Genomic DNA, 21,320 nt, shown 5'->3' with positions numbered 1-21,320 from the left:
GCCTCTTGACACACCTTGACAGAAGATGCAGCTCTATGGGTGCTATGGGCAGGGGAGCTCAGGGGCAAGCCTGGTGCCCCTATCCCTTGAGCAGACACAGACTTTCTCCAGAGGCTCATGTCCACTCTGTGTGAGACACCTCAGAAGAGCCATCCCGGGGAAACTGGGAGCCACAGGTGAAAACCCTGCAGTGATCCAAGACCACAGGGACAAACGTTCTCTTCCCCACCCCACCTTCCTCATCTCCCCCTCCAGGAAAGAACCAAGGACCAAGACCACACCTGTATTTTCTGGTCTTTTAGTTTGAAAAAAGTATTGATTGAAAGTGTACAACTGAACATGGCGTGGCTGCAGCACCACCGCCAGATTGTTTCACAAAAAAAACCAGAAAGGGCCTTAAATAATCGGGTGCAGATTAAAAAAACCTCAACAGTGAAAAAGTTCTTCCCTCCAAACAGAAATTCACAGGCACAGAAATGGCAACAACCACATGGAGACAATGGGGGGACATCCTCCTCCTGCTCCTCTCGGCACGGAGCGTGCGGCGCGGCGCTCCCGGGCACGGCTCATCCCAGCTCCCTCTTTGGAATGGTTACGGATGAACAGTGGACATGCCCTTGCTAACCAGACCCGCCCACCCCCCACCAGGACACGGACAAACAAGGCCTCTGCTAAGGCTAAAAAAAGGACAAGACCTGCAGTCTTGAGTTCAGCATGGGTAAGAAACGAGAGTCTGGTGAGCACAGCCCAGTCCCCAGGTGGGCCCTGCTACTCCAGTTTGGCCTTCTTGGTGCTGTCCCCACCGTTCTCCTCTGCTGGTGCTGCTGCCTCCCCCAGTTTTCGCTTCCCACTCTCAGCAGGTGGGTGTGTGTTGCGGGGTTTGAAGCTGATAATGATGCAGGTCATGTTATCGCAGCCGGTGCCGTCCCCTGAGGTGTCTGGAGCCAAGCACTGATCCAGCAGCTGGGGAGGGACAGGGCAAGTCAGCACAAGAGAGCAGACACACACTGGGACACCACCCTGAGGCACTGGGCCCGCTCCAGCATCTGACAGTGGTCAGGGGCTGCCAGGCCAGACCTGTGCAGGAGGAGTCAAATGCTGTTCCCACCGGACAAGGGGCAGAGATGGCCTCAGCTGCCCCAGGTTTGTGAATGTGGGCAGAAACTCCTTGGGCTGGACAGCACCCCTGGGGTCAGACACTGGCTGGAGTGCCCAGGGAACCCATCTGAGGGAGCGGGAGGGCAGAGCCAGCACACAGCAGGGATGCCACAGCGCTGAAGGGACAGCAGAGATCCCCCCCTTACCTCTTCTACAATGGAGGAGAGTGGCCGCAGGACTCCATTCTCATCCTTCTGGGTGATCTTCGACTGGATGAAATCCACCACTTCCTGGCTGCTCATCACGTTCCTGCAGAGCAGAGGGGTCAGGAAGGCAGGCAAAGGGAGCACACATGCCACAGTGTCCAACAGGCCTTGCTCAGGCTCAGCTCTGGAGGAAGGCTGGAGCAGTGATGCCTCCAGGCACAACAGCTCCCTCAGCACTCACCAGATTCCATCACAGGCAATGACCATGAAGTCATGGTCATCGTTTATTGTCAGCACTTTGATGTCAGGCAAGGCAGAGATCATCTGCTCTTCTGGAGGGAGGTTCTTGTTCCGCTTGTAGAAGTGATCCCCTGTGGTGGGGAGGAAGATGTCTGGGCACAGGCAGTGCTGTGCCCTGCCACAGGGCATTCCCAGTGGGACCAGTGGGTGCTCCCACAACCTGGGATCAGGCTGTGGGCCACCAAGCAGAGGAACCATTGCAGGTTCCAGGTGTAAGCTCTGGCAAGCCCAGGGAAGAGGGGTCTTGGCCAGCTCAGCCTGTCTTTACTCCAAACCAAGTGCCCCTTCCCCGCCTCCTGGGGCCAACAGCACACAGCACTGTCACCTCTGGAGAGGCTGGGGCTGCCCCATCCCTGGAAGCGTGTAAGGCCAGGCTGGATGGGGCCTGGAACAACCTGCTCTAATGAAGGTGTCCTTGCCCATGGCTGTGGCTGGAACTGGTTGAGCTTTAAGGTCCCTGTTCCCACCCAAACCATTCCAGGGTTCATTGTATGATTCAAAGTTCCCTTGAGAAAACTGGCCCTCAGCTCTGACTAGCAGCTTATCAGCTATCATCCTATGAAGGGACATCCAGGGCCACCACAAAATAGCAGGTGGGAGTGCCAGTGTCTCCCTAGATAAACAACTAGTTTTGGTTTGTGTCCTTCTGTACACACTCAGACAAATAAATGGGCTCAAACTGCCATGAAGCCAGGTCCCCAGGAAGCAACACACCAAGATTCCTCAATAACCGAGTAAGCAGGAAAAGTCCTGTTCCAGAGGCAGCAGTCTGGTTTTGGGACACTTGACATGAGGTGGTTTCTGACAACTCAGCTGCTGGCACAGCAGCCTGGGATGTGTCAGATGCTGCTTTCCACTGGTGTCCAACTGCTTCACGGCTGTTTTCTCCAATTAGACTGAAATCTCCCATCAAACACTGAAGAGGTTTCACTCATCTCATTAAAAATTGTTCCACAGCCTCAGAGGCTGGCAGTGCTGTCAGCGTGGCTCTCCTGAGGCCAGCCTTGCCACCACCCCCCTCCCTGCTCACCGATGGCCCTGGAGAGGTTGAGGCCGCCGTTCACCCTCCCGTCCATGGTGACCTTGCCACCAGCATTCTTTATCCTGGCCAGCTCCACCTCGTCCTCTGGCTTGTGGTCATAGGACATGTCCACGGCCTTGCCGCCCTCGGACACGACGCAGCGCGAGTCGCCCGCGTTGGCCACGATCAGCTGCTTGCCCCGGATGAGCGCCACCACGGCCGTGGTCCCGCTGTCTGAGCCAGGCTGCAGGACACAATTCTGGTGAGATTTCCTTCTCTAGCTCCCTGTCAGGTCATAAAGGACACCAGCACCAGCTGCCCAGCCCCAGCAGTGTCCCAGATCCCAGGGTAAGCACACATGGAGCAGTGGAGAAGGCCCGAGGGAAGTGGGAAACACCGGGAGTGTGTTCACCGAGGGGCAGGGGTAGGTAACACCTCCATCCCAGTCCCATACAGCGTGCTGGGTCAGGATTCTGTGGCGTTCCACAGGTTTGTACCCTCTGCTCTGATGTGCTAATTCCAACCCCAGCCCAGCTTGAGCACATCCTCACTTCAGGTCAGGACATTTCCCCAAAGGGAGAAATTGGCACCTTTGGAAGCCACGTCTCCTTTTCCTGACCCCCTGGGCCTGCCTGACTGCACCATCATGGGTTGAAGAGCCTTGCCCACGGAGGAGTCGTGCTGTGCCCTGGAGCTGTGGTGCCAGCAGAGCCCTCCTGCTCTTGCCCATGCTCTCCCTCCACAGTGCTTTCCAAGCACCTCACACCCAGCAGCAGGATCAGCCTCTGATCTCAACCTGCCATCCAGATCCAGGCCCATCCCTCAGCTTCTGCACAAACCCAGGCTGTCAGCAGCTCCCTCAGCCCCAGGAGAGTGCACAGGGTGTTCTGTCCCCACCTGAATAGGAACAACCCCTAGCTGAGTCTCCGAAGTGCCCCCCAGCTCCATACTAAGCTGCAGAACACAAAACCAGGGTCTGCACCTCCTCTTTCCCCTCCATGCCCGGTAACAACATTTCCTCCTCTTCATCCTCATCTTCCTCTGCTTCTTCAGTGTCATCTTCATCATCTTCATTCTCTGCCTCTTCACTGCTGTAACCGTCCTCATCCTCACTACATTCCTACAAGAAAGGAGAGATACCACAGGAGTCACACAGGCCCCTTGGTGCTGTCCCCCCGCTGGTCCCTCCATCCTGGGGACCAATGGTCAGTTCCCCCAGACATGTGAGGTGACCTGCCACGTGTCCCCCACACTTGATGGCTACAACCAGAGCAGCTGGTATCACTACAGCAGTGGATGAAGGGATGGTGCATGCAGCAGGACCAGGGACTATCAGCTATGGCTGCTGCAGGATGAGGGTGTGTCCATCGGGGTTAGCTCAAAAATCCCAAACATTCCCATGGGATGGCCTCAAAGGATCAGCCTGAAACACCTGCTCCTAGGAACACACCTAGGATGAGCCAGAGGCTCGTCTCAAGCACCACCATAAGCAATGCATTCTGCCCAGCCAGAAGGCCACTCTGTTCCAGTGCTGTTTCCTACCTCACTGTCTTCCTCCTCTTCCTCAACCTCATCTGACTCATCCTCACTGTCCTCAAAAAATTTGGATTTGGTTGTGCGCTGGGGCTTTCCCGTGGAGGAGCAGGAGGGCCCGGCCTCCCCAGTGGAAGAGGTGACGGCCTCGTCACCTTTGCCTAGTTCAGGCTTCTGCAGAGCAGGGCTGTTGCCTCCAGCGCTGGCTTTGTCTGAGGTGGAGGAAATACCCGTGATTTCTTCGTCTGGCTTCCCGTTCTTCCTCTCCTTGTGGTCGGGAAGCTCCCCTGGGTCAGCCTCTCCATTCATATTTGACTCCCCATCATGCTGCTTGCCTGTCCCCTCCACAGCGCTATCCCCAGCTGCAGCTACAGACTTGGCTTTGAGGTTCTTGGTGCAGTTTTGTCCATAACGTGTGAGAAGCTCCTCGATGGTCATTGTGGCTTCTTCGTGCAGGAGAGCAGCTTCCTCATTATCCACTGCAAATGAAGAGGGAGGGGATAAGGACAGAGAGGGTGAGAGAGCAGGACCCCCAGCACGCTGGCTCCTGTGCTGAGCTGCCCCAGCTGAGGCTGCTGCTGGCAGAGTCCCAGCAGTGCTGCCCAGGCTGACTCTGAGCACACAGCCAGGCTGTGCCCTCCCACAGCTCCAGGTGAGCAGGATGGGAACAGTTCTGAGCACAGCACAGCCTGCCAGTGCCCCCAGTGCCCCAGAGCTGTGCTTCCTGACCCACTGACAGCACCACAGAGTGTTTACATCAGCATGGGGGCTGGTGGGAGCACAGTGTGCACATCAGGTCAGTGCCCAGGGGCAGAGCCTCACTTGCCCAAGCACAAGCTCCTTGGGAGCTGCAGGGAAGCAGAGCCACCACTGCTGTGTGCAGGTTTGGTCATTAATGCTGCAGCTAGGAATAAGAGAACAGCTGAAACACTCCAGGGATCCCCACCAGCTGTCATTTGGACAGGTACAACAGGTGAGAGCACAGCTCTGGCCATCTCCCAAGTGGGACCAGACAGAAAGTGGGATGACTTTCCCCACTGACCATGGGCCAAACACCACTGCTCCCTACTGACATGCCCTTGCATATAGTTGGCTTTGCTATTTAATCCCAAAAGAAAAACAAATACAGATATCCCAAATGCTCCTGAAAATACTTTACAAAAAGAAAGAAAACCCACCCACCCACTTCCTGTCAGCTGTAGAAAAAATACCAACAATTTCAGCATTTCCAGACTGACATATTGTTCCAGGTGACAGGATCACCTTGCATCTGTCTCAAGGCTGGTCACAAGGTACTTGGTGAGAGTAGCACAGGATTCCACCCCAGGAAGCACCTCCTGGGCTGGGAGCCACTTGCTGGTGGAACACTTGCTTCTTTGTGGGAAGAAGAACTGCTGAAAAGACCAGGCTCTGCTTCAGTCCTGTGTGCACTTGGTGGCTGCCACTGGCCAGGGGGAGCTGAGCACTGCACACCACATCATTTCCCTTCCACATCTGAGTCCAGCTCAGAATTCCTGACATACCCTGGAACCCTGCAACCCATGGAGGAAGCTCTACAGAAAATGGGGACAGGCTGTTCTGTTGTCCATAGCATTAAGCTTGCAAATGGATAAAGGTTCCCCCCATAGCCACGGACAATGCTAAGGGGCAGTAGCTCAAGTCAGCCAAAATTTAACTGAGAAACTGGGACAGAAAACCCTTGTGCCCAAGGAGACTCGACCCTGCTGCTCTACATCCCTGTCCTGGAGCTGCAGCCTTGTCTGTGCACTGGCATCTGACTTACCATCATCTTCATCAGCAACCTTCTCCTTCTCATCTTCATCGTCCTGTGGCCGCCCAGCCATTTGAGAGAGCTCCTTAATCACCTCCTCTGTGGTGAGCTTGGCATCAATGGCCAAGAATGCATCTTCCAGGGCCTGTGTGTGAACAAAGACATGAGTGGGCAGCTGCCCCTTCCCCACAGGATGCCTGCCTGCCATGCTGTGCAATCCAGTCTCTTCCAGCTTGCACACTGTAACTAATCACAGCACGGCTGCAGCTGGCAGGGACCCACAGGCTTCTCCTGATCCAACTCCTGGCTCCAGCAGGGACACCCAGGACTCTGCCCAGACAGGCTCTGGACAGCTCCAAGAATAGAGACTCCATCAGCTCCCTGGACAAACAAAAGGGCTTTCCTCTGTGTTGGCTCCTCACCTTTTGCAATTTGCCTTCCTTGTAGGCCTTCTGGTCTTTGATGATCTCAGGGAGGTACTTGGCACAGTACAGGGCAACTTCTTCTCCTGAAAAAGAGCAGAAACTATTTAAAGAGGCTGCTCCTTCCAGACAGAAGCTGCTCTTGAGCAGCTGAACTCCTGAGGTAAATCCTGGGACAGAAGCCAGAGCTGCTCCAGACACAGAGCAGTGACACAGCAGCTGAGTGTGGGGATCCTGCTGACACCTCCCCAGTGGGATGTGCAGATGGCCCTGGCACACCTCAGAGCTCCAAACCACCAGGTCTGGCCAATGCTGTGGACTTCCTGAGAGGGAGCTTAGGCTGACTCTTTAGGTGCAGCCTACCTAGAAATCTTTAATTGCACACGTCAGTGAAAGCAGAAGGAACAGGAAGCTTTTGCTCACTGCAGGTTCTATGGGAGCATTACCAGTGTGCAGTGAGCACACAAAAGGTGTTCTCTCTCCTAGTGTGTGCTCCAGACCAAGGGCAATGAGATCCCAGAGACTGAGATGAACCTCTCAGGAGATAGGACAGTCACTTGGTACAGGAAAGAGCACAGCAAGACAAACAGCAGCCAGAACACTGCGCTGAGAGCACAGGGGATAACAGTGCTGAGAGACAGCTCCAGTCAAGTGCTCATCCTAGAGCAGCTGAGAGGTTTTTAAAAGCCAGGAACTCCCCCAGCTTGGTAAGTAATGGTGTCAGGTATGGAATAGGGCATGGGGGGCATTTGTTTAGATCCTGAAGGTGCTATTAAGAGAGAAGGAAGAGTAAATATTGAGGGATGATGAATTTCTGTAGTTTATCTTGAACAGGGCAAGAAAGAGTAGTGTGAGTTGTAAGAGACCACACTAGTCATTGTGGTTTTTACATGAGCAAAGAACAGTGTAGGACACAGGAATGTGGACGTGGGTCACACCTCACAAAAATTAGAGCCAGAAACTGAGAAACAAATGAAATGACTGCACAGGAGGAGGGAGAGGAGCAGGGCAAGCTGCAGGCAGGTGGAGGGTCCTACTGCAGGGTCCAGGAACATCCTGACGCTGTGCTGGACCAACCATTCCCTGTCACAGGACAAAGAAGTAGCAGGGTGGGTGGCAGGGCACAGCAAGGCAGAACCTGCCTGCACCTGGGGCTTTCCTGTAGGTATGAGAACCATGTGGGCTCCTCTCCTTTGGGCTACAGGAGGGTTTTTCACAGGATGGACCAGACACAACTCTTGATCTTCCTGCTGCACATCCCCACTTCCTGCCCTTCTCTGAGTCCAGCAGAGACTGTGTGGGTAGCTGGGCATCAGGAAAAGCTGTGCAGGCAGGAGCAAGGCTCTGTGAGGGAATGGGGAGCAAGGGAAGTGAGAGGAAAGCAGCAGCCAGCCATCAGTTTAGCAAAGGGAACATAGTGGGAAGCAGAGAAGTGGGGAGATTTGGGAGAAAGACACGGGATCAAGTGGCCATTCACAGAACAGAAACAGCCAAACGGCCACTGTTACACAGTGCTGCAAAGCATTCCATGGTACAGGGAACAGAGAGACTGGCTCTGACCTGGGGACACTGGAGAGGACCTCTGACAAGGGCCTAGAGTGACAGGACAAGGGGAAATGGCTCCACACTGACAGAGGGCAGTGCTAGATGGGATATTAGGCAGAAAGTCTTGCCTGTGAGGGTTGTGAGGCCTTGGCCATTCTATGTTTTCTCCAAAAACACCTCTTGGAGGGAGGTGAAAAAATGTTATTTTTCTCCGTGAGATGGAAGCTGAAGGACAGTGATGTCCTCAGTGCAGAGCCCAAGTGGCAGCTGAGGCTCAAGGTCAGTGTTTGAATAACAGACCTCTTGGTCAAACACCACTCATCACTGCAGGGCCCAGCAAAGGGCAGGAGCCAACACCAGCAGGAGCAACAGGTACAGCACAGAACAGAGTGTGGTGTGGCTCAGGTAAAGTGATCTTGGGAACACCAAACCAGCACTGTGACCTGCAGCTGCTGACAGACACAAACCCCTCTGACTCTTGGGAACACCAAACCAGCACTGTGACCTGCAGCTGCTGACAGACACAAACCCCTCTGACTCTTGGGAACACCAAACCAGCACTGTGACCTGCAGCTGCTGACAGACACAAACCCCTCTGGCTTCCTCTGTCCGTTGCTGCTCCAACCCTTCCAGCCCCATGGTGGGTGCCAAGAAAAGATTGCTGTGGTTTAACCCCAGCACCACCCAGCCACTTGCCCACCTCTCAGGGAACTGGGGAATGGACTGGAAGAGTAAAAGGCAGGAAGCCCTTGAGTCCAGAGAAGTTAAAACAATAATAATAATTTTTTAAAAATAGTGAAAAGGCAAATAGCAAAGAGAGAGAAATAAACCTCAGGACAGACAAGCAACGCAAGATACATATCAGTGAAGTCACATTATTAAAATAAAGGCTAAAGCACAAGTAGACAGCCATAGGGACTGAGCAAACACTCCCTGCCCCTCACTCAAGGGGCACACTGCCCAAATATCATCCTCCAGAATCTGGGGGCAGGGAGGCCAGAGCACATCAAAAAGGAGCTGGGGAAGGCAAAAAACTGACCCAGCAGCATCTTTCAAACACTGGAAGCCTTGTCCACAAGAGGGAAACATAAGAGAAAAACTGATCAATGAAATGGAAAATGCTAATATGTAAAAAAAACCCCAAACTCATCCTTTCCCAAATAAGACAGTAATAAAAACCTTTCCCAACCTATCTGGAGCAGGAAGCTTACTGGAGTGTTTCAGGCTGAGAGATGAGCAAGGTGTATAAGAGAAGTTAAATTCAGTTTCTGTTCTGCCAGCTAACAAAGCTTAGCAAGGTTCCCACCCAAAACCTTACTCTTACACAGGAGAGACCTGAGAAATTGCTTCAAACTTAAGAACTAATGCATCAATAAAATCACACAATAGTAGGGGATGGGCAAAAGCTGTTCTTGTAATTCAGATTCAACTATATCCATGTCCTTCCTGATACGGTTTGTCCAGGGAAAGCTGCAGAGATTCAATCACTAGAAAGCTAAAACATGAGTTAGAAACTCATGCCAGTGCTTTGCCATCCCATGTCTATCTCAGATCTCCCCTATTGTATTTAAGAACCCCAAACACAATACTTGTCCTCTACTAACAGGAATATCATGAGTGTCCAAAGCCTCTCTAAAACCCAACACATGGTGTGAGACCTTGGCAGCTGAGAAACCAACACACTGAGCTCAGAGGAGAGCAGATGGTTTGATACTCTTCAGTCTTGACCCATTTCTGATAGATGCTCCTTATCTTTAGTTTTGCCTGACATACACACACAGAGTTTCTGAGGTGAGTGGCTCCTGATCCCTACATCCCATTTCCTTGTCATTCCCTGCCTCTCAGCACCAATTCATCATCCCCATGTTCTCAAAGAGAACCTTCAGGATACCAGTGACTGCTCCACATGGGTCTCTGCACACTCTAAGATGAAGTTCAGGAAAAAAGTAATTTCAGGATATGAAACACATTCTTCAGAGTGGGAGGACCTCTTTGGAAGAGCTACTTGCTACATTGGCAGCAGTGACAGTCACAAACTGGACACTGTTACAGAGCCAATGAACAGGAGGAAACAAGCAGTTCAGTTCTGCACACAGGTTTTTTAAAGAGCCTTCAAATAAACCATCAAACGTTTTCCATACTAAGCTGCCACAAGAAAAGCAGGGAGGACAGATAGGAGCAGGTTTCAGAATGGGGGATGGCCACTGGGAGAGCTCCTTGAAAAGCTATGTTGTTAAACATCTACATAAATCAACAGGAAAAGAGGTCAGTAAACCATGATGGATCACTCAGGATTATCAAAATTAAAATAAGTTGCAAGATTTAACAGCAGGATCTTGAGCTCTTACATTATACTGGCAGAGCAAATTCTGTAATAATATTAGCAATAATATTTAATAGAAATATTCAGTCATACAAGCAGAGAGAAGCTTTGGACTCCTCTTGACTGGAAAAAAAAAGATATGGAGTTCAAAAGTAAAAGTATTCAGTCATTCTTTGTGTCATGGATACTGCAGTGAAATTATCAGGCAGCAGATTTAACCATATCTTTTTCAAATAATGATTCTATGCGAAATGCACAGTGTAAACAATCACCAAACAATAGAAACCTTCTCAAAATGCAATTAGATAAATTTGTGAAGAGTTAGCTCATCCAGAAGACTCCACCACGTCTCCAGGATGGAATGGCTGCAATCTCCAGTTAAGGAACCCTTACAGGGAATGGATCTACCTGTTTTGATTTTCACTCTTTTCTCGGGCATCCACTAGAACACACGGCCTAGAGTCAATCTCAGGTGATTTTTCTTACCACTTTTTCTTCTGTGACTCTCCTGCCCAGCTTATTCACCACAAAACCAGCCATTCTCAAAAGGTATAAAAGATGGAATACAAATCTGATTTCAATTTCAGATCAAACCCTCACCTTCCTCCCAGGACCTCTAAGAGTTCAGAACTTCTGTTGATGGTATCTATGAAAGAAAATGCTTCTATCAAGGAGCAGAATTCCTAACAACAGATGGATGCCCCAGGGGTCCCACTGAAGGACAGACAGAGCAGAGTGGATGCAGTTACCTCCATGTCCATCGTAGACAGAGAACATGGCTGTCTCACTGTCCAGCTCAGGGATGCAGTTGTGGGCATCCTGAAAGAGAGAGCAAAGGTCTGAAACAACAGGGATTGCATTAGACCCACAGAAAATCATAGCAACACAAATTTGTTTGGGTTGGAAAGGCCCTCTGAGCCCAACCATTGCCCCAGCACTGCCAACCCAAAGTGCTGTCCCACACCCCCAAAGTGCCACATCCACACTGCTTTTAAACCCCTCTAGGGATGGTGACTCCACCCCTGCCTGGCCAGCCTGTGCCAGGGCTGGACAAACCTTTCCATGAAGAAATTGCTCACAACAGTCAACCTGAACCTGCCCTGGCACAGCTTGAGACTGCTTCCCCTTCTGCTGTCCATGATCCCCACCTGGCTGCACCCTCCCGTCAAGGAGCTGCAGAGAGTGAGAAGGTCCCCCTGATCCTCCTTTTCCCCAGGCTGAACCTTCCCCAGCTCCCTCAGCCATGTGCTCCAGACCCTTGCCCAGCGCCATTCCCATCTCTGGGCAAAGCTCAAGGCTCAACAATCCCACAAGCCATGGACAGAGAACAGCCCTTCTCTCCATAAGGGCTCTGTGGAGCAGCCAGCTTTGAGGAAGGCACCCCTGTGATTTTTACAGCCTGATCTCCTTCCCTATGGCAGGCAAACCCACCTTGGCTATTGCAATGCAGAGCCTGGAACAGATGGCCAGGCTGAACCCTTCTCCTAGGCCCTTCCCCTGCCCAGCCAACCCCCAGACATTCCTTCAATCCAGCCCTCCCCACCTGACACATCCCACACTCCTGCGGTCAGGAAGAACATGTATCCCGTAATACGTTCAACAATGTGATCTTTTCTGTAGTTCATCACCTTCAATGTGCTACAATTGCCCCAAAACACTGGGCTCACTCCAAGACAGCAGTCCCAAATATCTGGATGTGTCCATGCTGCCAGCAACATTCCAAAATTTACACACACACACACACACAACTAGCTCACAGCCCACCAACCACTGAGCTCTACTGCTTTTTTAGGTATGACTCCTTGGATAAGGTCTCTTCACTCTCCAGAGCTGCAGTTTTCTGTAAAAAGAGAACTTTGTTCCTTGCTCAGGAAACAGGAACAGTGAGGTTCAGGGTTTATGCAGCACTCTTTGCAATGGAACTGCTGGCACTGGGATGAAAAGAGCTTCTGAACAGGCAAGTGACCATCTGAGCTCAAAACGAGTAATGACTGAACGGCAATGCAGGAAATTTCCCCAACCCTCACTGGAGAGCAAATGAAAACAGAGATAAACCAAGAAGCAGCATTTTAGTGCTCACCTTGTGAGCAATCACAGAAGCCAGTGAGACAGACAGGGAACCCCCAACACAGTAACTGGGATAAGCCCCAGGTGACCAAACAGCAGTGTAATTAAAGAGATGCAAATGCTACTGCTGCGGAGGAAACCCAGCAGTGGCACCAAAACCAGTCCGTGCTGCCCTTGCTGAGCCCCTCGGGGCCTGTCCTGATCTGTCCCCTCACAGAGCCCCACCCGAGGGCACACGGGCAGGGCTGGGGCAGGGCTGGCACACGGGCAGGGGGGCCTCAGGTCCCAGCACCGGGGCTGTGGGCAGCTCTGCCCGCCCTCCCGCTCGGTCCACCCCGGGGCGCGGGTCTCAGCCCCGGGGCTTGCGGCTCTGCGCCGGCTCTGCCCCCGGGCTCTCCCGCTCCAGCCCCGGGGTTGCTGCGGGCGGCTCTGCCCCCCGCTCCGGCTCCGGAGCGTCTCCCCCCCCCCCCCGCCCGGGGTTGCTGCGGGCTCTGCCCCGCTCCCGGCTCCAGCACCGGGGTTGCTGCGGGCCCTGCCCCGCTCCCGGCTCCAGCACCGGGGCTGCGGCTTCCCGTCGCTCCAGCACGGGGGCCCTGCCCCGCTCCCGGCTCCAGCACCGGGGCGCGGGGCTGCGTCGGCCCTGCCGGGCTGCGGGGCACAGCCCTCCAGCCCGGGGTTCCTGGCACTGCCAAGGCCACCCGGGGTTGCTGCGGGCTCTGCCCGCTCCGCACGGGCTGCGGGTCCTCGCTCCAGCACCGGGGCTGCGGGCCCTGCCGGGGCACACATTCACCACAGCCATGGCCTCCAGGTGCTGCCAGAGCACCCAGCCCTGACCAGGGAGCTGCAGGGACTGCCCTCTCACTGTCATCCCGTGTGCTCAAAGAGCTCACAGAGGTTCCCAAAGTCAGCTCCGGCCACCCTGAGATCCCCCACTCTCCCCAGCTGCCTGAGTGGTTACTGGAACAGTGGTGAAAAACTGTCAGAAACATCAAACACCCAATTCAGCTGAAATGAGCAAGTAAATTAATAAATTAACCTGAGCGCTCCTTTAACACATCTCCACATTTTGAACCAAACTCTTTCAGTTTTTGCAGCAAGGGCTTTTGCCCTAAGCCTGGGAAAGGAGTGAAGCTGCAAAGTGGGGCCGTTGGTGTCTCACTGGGGGGGAACAGCCAAAGCAGGCGCAGAGTTTGGAGAAGCCCCAGCCAAGCACATCCTGTGCCTCCCACTGTATCCCAGAGCACTCCTCTGGATCATAAAACTGACTTCAGCCCTTTTCTTTGTTGCTCCTAGTACCTAACACAATTTGGTTTTGTATCCTTATCCTTGGGGTCCCTCATCTGCCCCAGACATTTCCTTACTCCCAAAGGAACCTCTCTGGACTAAGCTAGAGTGTTTCTTCAGAGCCCTGTATGCCCACCTCACTTGAAGGCCCCTAAAACCCAAGGACAAGGTGACAAAAAGCTCCTTTACACCCAAAAGTCCTGTGTCTTACCAGGTGCACGCTCTGACTGGCCCCACCAACACACACAGAACCACAGCAATAAGCACAAACATTTGCTCAGGGCTTTCTCCAAGCCTTGTAGAAGAGCAAAAGTGCAACTTTTGAACAGGAAGAGAACGACAAAACAAAACAAGGTAAGACAGCAGAACACAGAGTGCTGGAATGCAAGAAAACTGACTGCTCAGCTGTGTGTAAAACACACATTTCTCTCCCAGAAATCCCATTTCTCTCAGGCTCAGAAGCAATCGGCAGCAGTTCAGCTCCTGCCATCTGCTTGTTTCTTGGGATAACCCAACTAAACCACATCCACACTGATGGCCTCAGTGCTGCCTGTGCCAGCAGGGATAAACCAGAGGTGCTGGGTAGTGCAGAACCCACACCTGCAGCTGGGGGCCTCGCCCAGCCTCTGCTCAGGTACCAGGGACTGCCCCAGGGAAGTGAAGGCAGAGTCCTGTCCCTGCTAGGGGAGGGCTGAGTGACCCCACCACACCATAAACCAGGGTCACTCTGCTCTCCCTCATCCCAGCCCGGCTCCCTGAGACACCCCAGCTCTGTGCAGGGGGTGCTGGGTCCCCCACACACCCCAGCTCTGTGCAGAGGGGTGCTGGGTCCCTGAGACATCCCAGCTCTGTGCAGAGGGGTCCCTGAGACACCCCAGCTCTGTGCAGAGGGGTGCCAGAGCTGCTTACACACACGTTAATCCCTTGGAGGTCACACTCAGTACCCCAGCAGTGTCCCTGTGCCACTGGCAAGGAGCACTCAGACCCTGCCAGCCAGTTCCACACACATCCTCTGAGGGAATCTCAGGAGCACAGGCACCTCAGTGTACATCTCAGCTCCAGTTCTGCACCTTCTACCCGAGAAGCAGAGCCCAGGGCTGCACACACAGAGAGGAAGAAGCACCTCTGGTCACTGATTTGTCACCTGTGTGACTGCTGTTGCACTCCAAGAAGCAGTGAAATGTCTGACAAAATGGCTTAGAGACCTAGATCAGCAAAAATTCAATGTCTGACAGCCTGAACGAACATCCTCTCCAAAGCAGCCACAGGGCTATGAAGCAAACACTGAGAGATGCACCTGGGGTGGCTGCAGGGATTAATCCTCACTGAATTCAGCTGTCAGCTGGCTGCCCCAAAGGGAAAACAAAGCAGCACATTACTGGTACTCACAGAGGGTCTGAAGCTCACAGACCTGCAGGGCCGGCAGCCCCACAGTGCCCTCACACCAACCAAGAGCCTTAAGGGCAGTTCCTGCAGCCTCCTACACTGGGGAGACGTGGGCAAACACCTGGAACCTCAGCCAGGTGTGGGTCTGGGGCAGCTCATCTGCACACAACGAGCCCAGCAAAGCCAGGATTGGCAACAGGAGACTGAGAGCAGCCACGAGAATTCTTCCTACAGATTTCCCTATAAATAAATAAAAACGGGGAGGAAGCACAGCAAGGCACCAACACTTCATTTCAGGGGAGAAAACCAGGCATTTCCCCTGAGAATTTCCCACCTGCTTTCACTCAAACGCTCCTTCCCTTCGTTTTTTACTCCGAATTCCTCATTTCTCGCAGGGACGCACCCCGCCGCACGTGTTCCCCAGCGCACGGGGAGACTCCCCACGCAGAAGCCAGAACACGCGGCTGCCGTGCGGGATTCGGGAAGGGCTGGGGCGGCGCCGGGAGAGGCAAAGTGCCCCTGCCGGCCTCGTGAGGGAGGCACGGGGTGACCGAGAGCCCCAGACTCCCCGCCGGTGGGGGCAGGAGCCCGAGGAGCGCCGGGCGCCGACGCCGCCGCCCCGCCAGCCTCACCCCCTCACCTCCATGGAGACGCGCCATCCCTGCATGGCGCTGAACCCGAACTGCAGCGGGCGCGGCCCGAGCCCGGCGCCGTCCCCGGAGCTCTTCACCGTGTTGGGCTGCGACAAGTAGGCGCCCATTGCGGCCGCGGCGGCCTCGGTCGGCGGGGACCGGACCGGACCGGGGGGCGCGGGCGGACTGCGGAGGCGGCGGGACCTCGCACCGGCGGGCGGCGACCGGAAGTCGCGCGGCCGGAAGCTCGGCGGCCGGAAGCGCCGACCATAGAGGCGCGGCTAGAGCGGCACGCGGCCCGCTCCGCCCCGGGACTACCTACACGGCCCGCAGGCGGCTTCGACCTGCCCTGAGGCTCCTCCGGGGGAACAGCGCACTTGGGACCAGCGGTGCCGCCGCCAGCCGGTGCCGCGGGCAGCCGGTGGTACAGATAAAACCGCGCAGACTCACAACTGGTAGAATTATTGCCCAGCCCCTCTGTATGAGGGCCCTTTGCGCACACAGCGCCTTTTATAGGCTGAGTCACGCCCACCGGCCAATCAGCGACTCCGAGGACATCCTCTCGCTATCTCATTGGCTGTTTCACGGGGTTGCCCCGCCCCATTCACGATCTTTCACGGCCCTTCTCGCAGGGCGCCCCCTGCCGTGACGCACTGGGGGCCCCGCCCGCCGGCCATTGGCGGGTGCTGACGTGCCGCTCGCGGCGCTGATTGGCTGCGGCAGAGGCCCCACCCCGCTCGGCGCGTTACGCAGCGCGGCGGTTGCGGCGGGGCCGTGCTCGGGACTGGGAGGTGCTGCGGGCCCGGTAAGTGCGCGGCTCCCACCCCTCGCCCCCTGCCTCGCCCTGGGACCGGCTGGGTCGGGCGCCGCTGGCAGGCCCGGGGCGTGGCCTCGGCTGACAGGCCCGGCGGGCGCGGCCCGGTCCGGCCCGGTGGGCCCGCCCCGGCCTGGCGCCTCACGGAGCGCGCCTCTCCCGCAGGGTGTGCGACCGCAGCATGTCGGAGGGCGAGTCCAAGCAGGTGCCCAGCAGTGGCTCCGACCCCAAGCCGGAGCCCGCCTCGTCTGGCCCGGGGATGACCTCGGTGTCTGCGCCGGTGACTTCCGCGGCGCCCCCAGAGGAGGAGGAGGAGGAGAGCGAGGACGAGTCCGAGATCCTGGAGGAGTCGCCGTGCGGCCGCTGGCAGAAGCGGCGCGAGGAGGTCAGTGCCGGGAACCGGTTCCCGGAGCGGGGCTGCGGGGAAGCCCGGGCGGCGCCCGGCGGGCGCTCGTCCCGCTTCCCCCCCCAATCCCCGGTCCTCCTGCCACCTGTTCCCGGGACAGCCCGGCCCCGCAGGGGGGGCCCGCCGCGCTCCCGGGAGGCGGGGAGGCGCGTGGCCCATCTCCTGCCTCCCGGCTGCCGTTCCTCGGCCCGGAGCGTGCGGGCTGGAGCGCGGCCGGGGATGTGTGCCCTGCCGCAGGCCGCTGTCACGGCCAGCTGCTGCTGCGGAGCGGGGAGTGGCTCCGGCCCTCCCGGTGAAAGATTCACCGATCTTTCTGGGAGCGCTGAGGAGCAGTGACTGGACAGCTCTGGGTGTTCTCTGGGGAGTGGGTGTACCTGCTGCCGAGGTGGCCAGGTGCTTGAGCCGGTTCCCCGGGCTCCTCAGCTTTGAAAGCTCACTTTGCTTTGTGGTCTGCAGGCAGGATGCAGCGCAGTCAGCTCTCACAGCCTTGTTCCTCGGCCTGTGCTGCCCTGCCCGCCCTCAGTGCCTGTGCTGGCAGCGTGCTGTGTCAAGGCACAAGGAGATTAGATCGTGCTGTTTGGGACCTCTCCTTTTTTCCGCTCGTTGCTGGGCTCTGTTTTTCTTCCTGGGGGCTGTCTGCACGAACTGGTTTCTGCTCTGTGCTGGCACGGTGCCTCTCCCCTGGCTGGGCAGGCTGTGCAGCCCTGGCAGGTGCTGACAGCCACACAGCGTGCTGCAGCACAAGTGCTGATGGGGCTTTTCTCAGCCAGCTCGGACTGAGCACAGGGGTTTGTCTGCTTTGTCCACCACTTCGAAAAGGGCAGTGCGAACCCTGGGGGTGGTGAGAGAGTCATTTGTTCTGATGTAAATTTGGAGGTCAGAGTATGGTCAGGGATTCCCTGCCGTTCTTCACCTTTGCTTGCTGAGGGCTGTCATGGTTTGGTTTAATGTGAGCCAAACGCTGGCTTGGTGTGCTCAGGATGTGCCTGTTCTGGTGTGACTCTGCAGATTGGTTACAAATGTAACTTTAACAGGAAAAAAAAAGTTTCCTTTTTCTCTGTTTTTAAAGAAGTGTGAATGTCTGGCTGTGTCCTTCACAATATATTCCATACCTGAAGTGCTTTATCTCTTGCTCTGCACTGAAGGGGCACATGGTGGAGAACAAAGCTGGTTTGTTTGTGTTGTCTTTTCAATGTTTTATTTAGTGCTGATCATTTTGACACAAAGAGACACAGGGTTTTCTATGCTCTCCTACACCACAAGTAACATTTGGGAGGCTCTAGTGTTTTCTTTGGATTTCAGTACGTTCTCAACAGACGAACGAAATTAATTGACGTTTCGGCGTGGCTAAATGATTGTCTTATGGCTTCAGGTTGCCACTGTGGAGGTCAGAGCTCTGCTGTGCCACCAGAGGCTGAGGGATGGGCGTTGGGGCCCCAGAACACATTATCGCTGGCTGATCTGGGTGAGCTCAGGGCTGCTGCTGCTGCTGGAGCCTTCGCTCAGCACAGACGTGTGTCTGGCTGGGAGCAGCCTCAGCTACAGCTGACCCTGCAGTGCAATCCTGCTGTGTCTCTGGATTTCACATGTGAATTTATGTCTCAGTCAGCCCCCAGCTTGTGGAGAGGCTTTTGTTGCCTGAACTGCATGACAGCAGACTCTCTTTGCTGTCATAATCATTTGGGCTGATCTGCTCTCTGGAGTAAACTCTGGCACTGCAGATGTCCTGACCTGTGGTTTATTTGGTGTAACAGCTGTGCTGAGCGTCCCAGAGCAGAGTGCCCTTTTTACTCAGTCCACACTGGTTGTTCCTGTCTGTGCAGTGTGTTAACAGGCTCTTACTCACTACCGCTCTCTGGGAGATGGTGTTACTCTGTGGAAAAAGCGTTTGCCGACCTTTTCCCAGTGATGCAATCCCGATGTTTTATTATGGCAGTGTCTGCTGGATGTGGGATGAGCTGGCACCGTGGAAACAATGAGACATGATAATCTGGAGAGGAATGGGTGCACACACATGATTGAGACAGCGTGTTCTGCCTCTGCTCTGATACTTCCTATGTGTGACATCCTTTCCTGCCTGCTCCGAGTGCTGTGCTCCGGGTATAGGTTTTGAAATGTAATGGCCTCGCTTTTTATTTATTTATTTATTTATTTATTTTTAAGATAGTTTTACCATCCATGAGCAATGCACTCGCTGCAGCAGAGGTGGAGCTGTGCAGACAGTGCAGGGAGGGGCAGGCTGGCTGTGCGCCGGGGATGTCACTGCCTGCTTACCGGAACGAGCAGCTCTCGGCGGGACGGTGCCCGCGCCGCCGGTCCCGGAACGGTGGCGGGGCCAGGACGGCCCGCGCTGGCCGTGCCGGCCCCGCACGCCCGGGCTGCCGCTCCCGGGGAAAGCAGGCTATAGCCCTCGCTAGCGCCCGCGGCCTGTCCGGACCGGAACCGGGACCAGAACCAGAACCAGGGCCGGTCCCGGGGCACCGCGGGGCAGGGCCGGGGGCCAGGGCGGGGCCCGCGGGTCGGCCTCGCCAGCCAATGACCGGTGGCGCGGAGCGTTACATCACCGCCGGCGGCTTCCATTGGCTGCGGCCCGCTCTGGCCACGCCCCGGGGCGGCCACACCCTCGGGGTTGCGCCGGGCACGGGGAGGGGAGCGGGACCGAGCGGAGCTGAGCCGTGCCCACTAACGGAAACACACCGGCTCACAAGGGGGAATGCTGCGGGAACAGGGCTGAGCGGGGACAGGAGCGGGGCAGCGCCGGCCCGAGCGGCACCGAGCGGAGCTGAGCCGTGCCCACTAACGGAAACACACCGGCTCACAAGGGGGAATGCTGCGGGAACAGGGCTGAGCGGGGACAGGAGCGGGGCAGCGCCGGCCCGAGCGGCACCGAGCGGAGCTGAGCCGTGCCCGCTAACGGAAACACACCGGCTCACAGGGGGGAATGCTGCGGGGACAGGAGCGGGGCAGCGCCGGCCCGAGCGGCACCGAGCGGAGCTGAGCCGTGCCCGCTAACGGAAACACACCGGCTCACAAGGGGGAATGCTGCGGGGAACAGGAGCGGGCGGAGCGCAGCCCTGCAGAAAGGGACCACAGGGACCGGGTGCTGGGCGGCAGCAGCTCGGCTGGAGCGAGCATGTGCCCTGCATTGAGAGGGCAAACCTCATCCAGGCGGGAGCAGCGTGGGACGGCACGGAACCCTATCCTGGGACTATTATACACAGCAGAGCCAGATGTTCATGAGAGGGGATACTCCCTCTGTAGGTATTCTCCCTGGGATCAAGGGCAGGACACCAGGGAACGGCTCCAAGCTTCATCTGGGGAGGCTTAGGCTGGACAAGAGGGAGCATTTCCTTACGAGAGGGTCACACCTGCCCCAGGCTTCCCAGGGAGGAGATTGGTGCTTCAGGCTTGTCTGTGTCTGAGGCATTTGGACAATGCCCAACATGCTGTGTCATGGGCCAGCCCTGATTGGGTTGAACAGTGGAACCAGGAAATCTGTGGAGGTCCCTTCCAGCTGGCTATTCTGTATTCTATTCCTGCTTAAATTTCAGATATAAAAAAGGATTGAGTGTTGAGTTCATTGATTGTAATTCTTTCTATAAACAGGGAGCTTCTGTAGTGCAATGAGTGTAATTCCCATGAAAGTTCAGAGTAGTTTTAATAAAATCAAATGCTTCTATGACATTTTAAACTAGGAACCCTTTTTAACAAGATGGAAAATGCTTGTGTTCCCCATATTCCATTTTTTGTGGAACATGGAGAAGTACCTGTGGTTCCTGCAGTGTTGTGGATTGTGCTGCTTTCCTCCCAGAGCTGAATCTGGCTCTGGGATTGTGCCCACATCCCTGGTTTCTCTCCTGACCAGCGCACAGGTGAGCCTTTACAGAGTGTCTTGTCCCGTGGCTGAAGCACAGGGCAAGGCCTCACAGCGTGAGGGCAGGGTGGTCACAGGGCTGGTGGGGTCTCCCAGCCTGTGCTCACCTGGCTCTCTTGTGCTTGCTGTCCCTGAAAACCTAACCCCTCTCTTTCTGCTGCGCTGCTGTGGCGGGACATTTCCATTTCCTCCTTGCAGGCAGCATGATCATAGCTTACTTTTCTTGGGTTGTCCAAGTGTCTCGAGAATTATCTGCTGTGCCTCCTAGGAATAGAAACTTCCTAATGGAGCAGGATTGCAGCACCACATTAGCAGGTCAGGTTTAGCCTCCTGAAACTGAGAGCTCCGTGCCTGCTGTCCCTGCTGGAAGCTACATGGATGACACATAGCAGGAAGAGCTGTGCACTGCTGCAGCAGAATCTTTATTTTCAGCCCAGCGTTAATAGCATTTGGCTTGGCAAGCTCATGTGAGTAGGAGAGGCTCAGCCCCTCCTCGATGGCCAGGTCCTTGGGTTTGCTGTGTGTCAGGGCTGTCTGTTGACCAAGTTTCTCTCTGTACGTGTTCTGGGGAGGAGAACACTGTGTGACTGTGTGAGCCAAGGCTTTATAAGAAGTACTTTGTTGACATCTTTGTAGTG

The 21,320-nt window shown here is 55.5% G+C and overlaps 2 protein-coding genes across 2 annotated transcripts in view; one reads left to right on the top strand and one right to left on the bottom strand.

The window, feature by feature from the left end:
- Positions 1 to 282: 282 nt before the first annotated feature.
- PPM1G (protein phosphatase, Mg2+/Mn2+ dependent 1G) lies at positions 283 to 15,903 on the bottom strand. Its single transcript, XM_030945250.1, has 10 exons — positions 15,597 to 15,903; positions 10,969 to 11,038; positions 6,352 to 6,437; positions 5,942 to 6,074; positions 4,168 to 4,637; positions 3,608 to 3,745; positions 2,635 to 2,869; positions 1,546 to 1,675; positions 1,305 to 1,407; positions 283 to 963 (listed from the first exon to the last, which is right to left on the bottom strand). Exons 1-10 carry the CDS (start codon positions 15,714 to 15,716, stop codon positions 769 to 771), a joined length of 1,680 nt encoding a protein of 559 aa, XP_030801110.1. The 5' UTR covers positions 15,717 to 15,903; the 3' UTR covers positions 283 to 768.
- A 348-nt stretch (positions 15,904 to 16,251) lies between these two features.
- Positions 16,252 to 21,320, top strand: part of NRBP1 (nuclear receptor binding protein 1) — a 32,605-nt gene continuing 27,536 nt past the window's right edge. The window contains exons 1-2 of the mRNA XM_030945255.1: positions 16,252 to 16,393; positions 16,568 to 16,787. Of these exons, the coding sequence (XP_030801115.1) occupies positions 16,584 to 16,787 (204 nt within the window). The 5' untranslated portion in view covers positions 16,252 to 16,393; positions 16,568 to 16,583. The remainder of the gene's footprint in view (positions 16,394 to 16,567; positions 16,788 to 21,320) is intronic.

Source organism: Camarhynchus parvulus, chromosome 3 (genome assembly GCF_901933205.1).
Source record: "Camarhynchus parvulus chromosome 3, STF_HiC, whole genome shotgun sequence".
In the NCBI taxonomy this organism is placed as follows: Eukaryota; Metazoa; Chordata; class Aves; order Passeriformes; family Thraupidae; genus Camarhynchus; species Camarhynchus parvulus.
This window is presented reverse-complemented; position numbering and strand designations above follow the sequence as displayed.

Coding starts and splice junctions, on each gene's coding strand:
- PPM1G (XM_030945250.1), bottom strand. CDS start 15,716: ATGGGCGCCTACTTGTCGCAGCCCAACACGGTGAAGAGCTCCGGGGAC. Junction 4,638..5,941: donor GGTTGCTGATGAAGATGATG/GTAAGTCAGATG, acceptor CTTCATTTGCAG/TGGATAATGAGGAAGCTGCT. Junction 2,870..3,607: donor GCATGGAGGGGAAAGAGGAG/GTGCAGACCCTG, acceptor TGTGTCCTGCAG/CCTGGCTCAGACAGCGGGAC.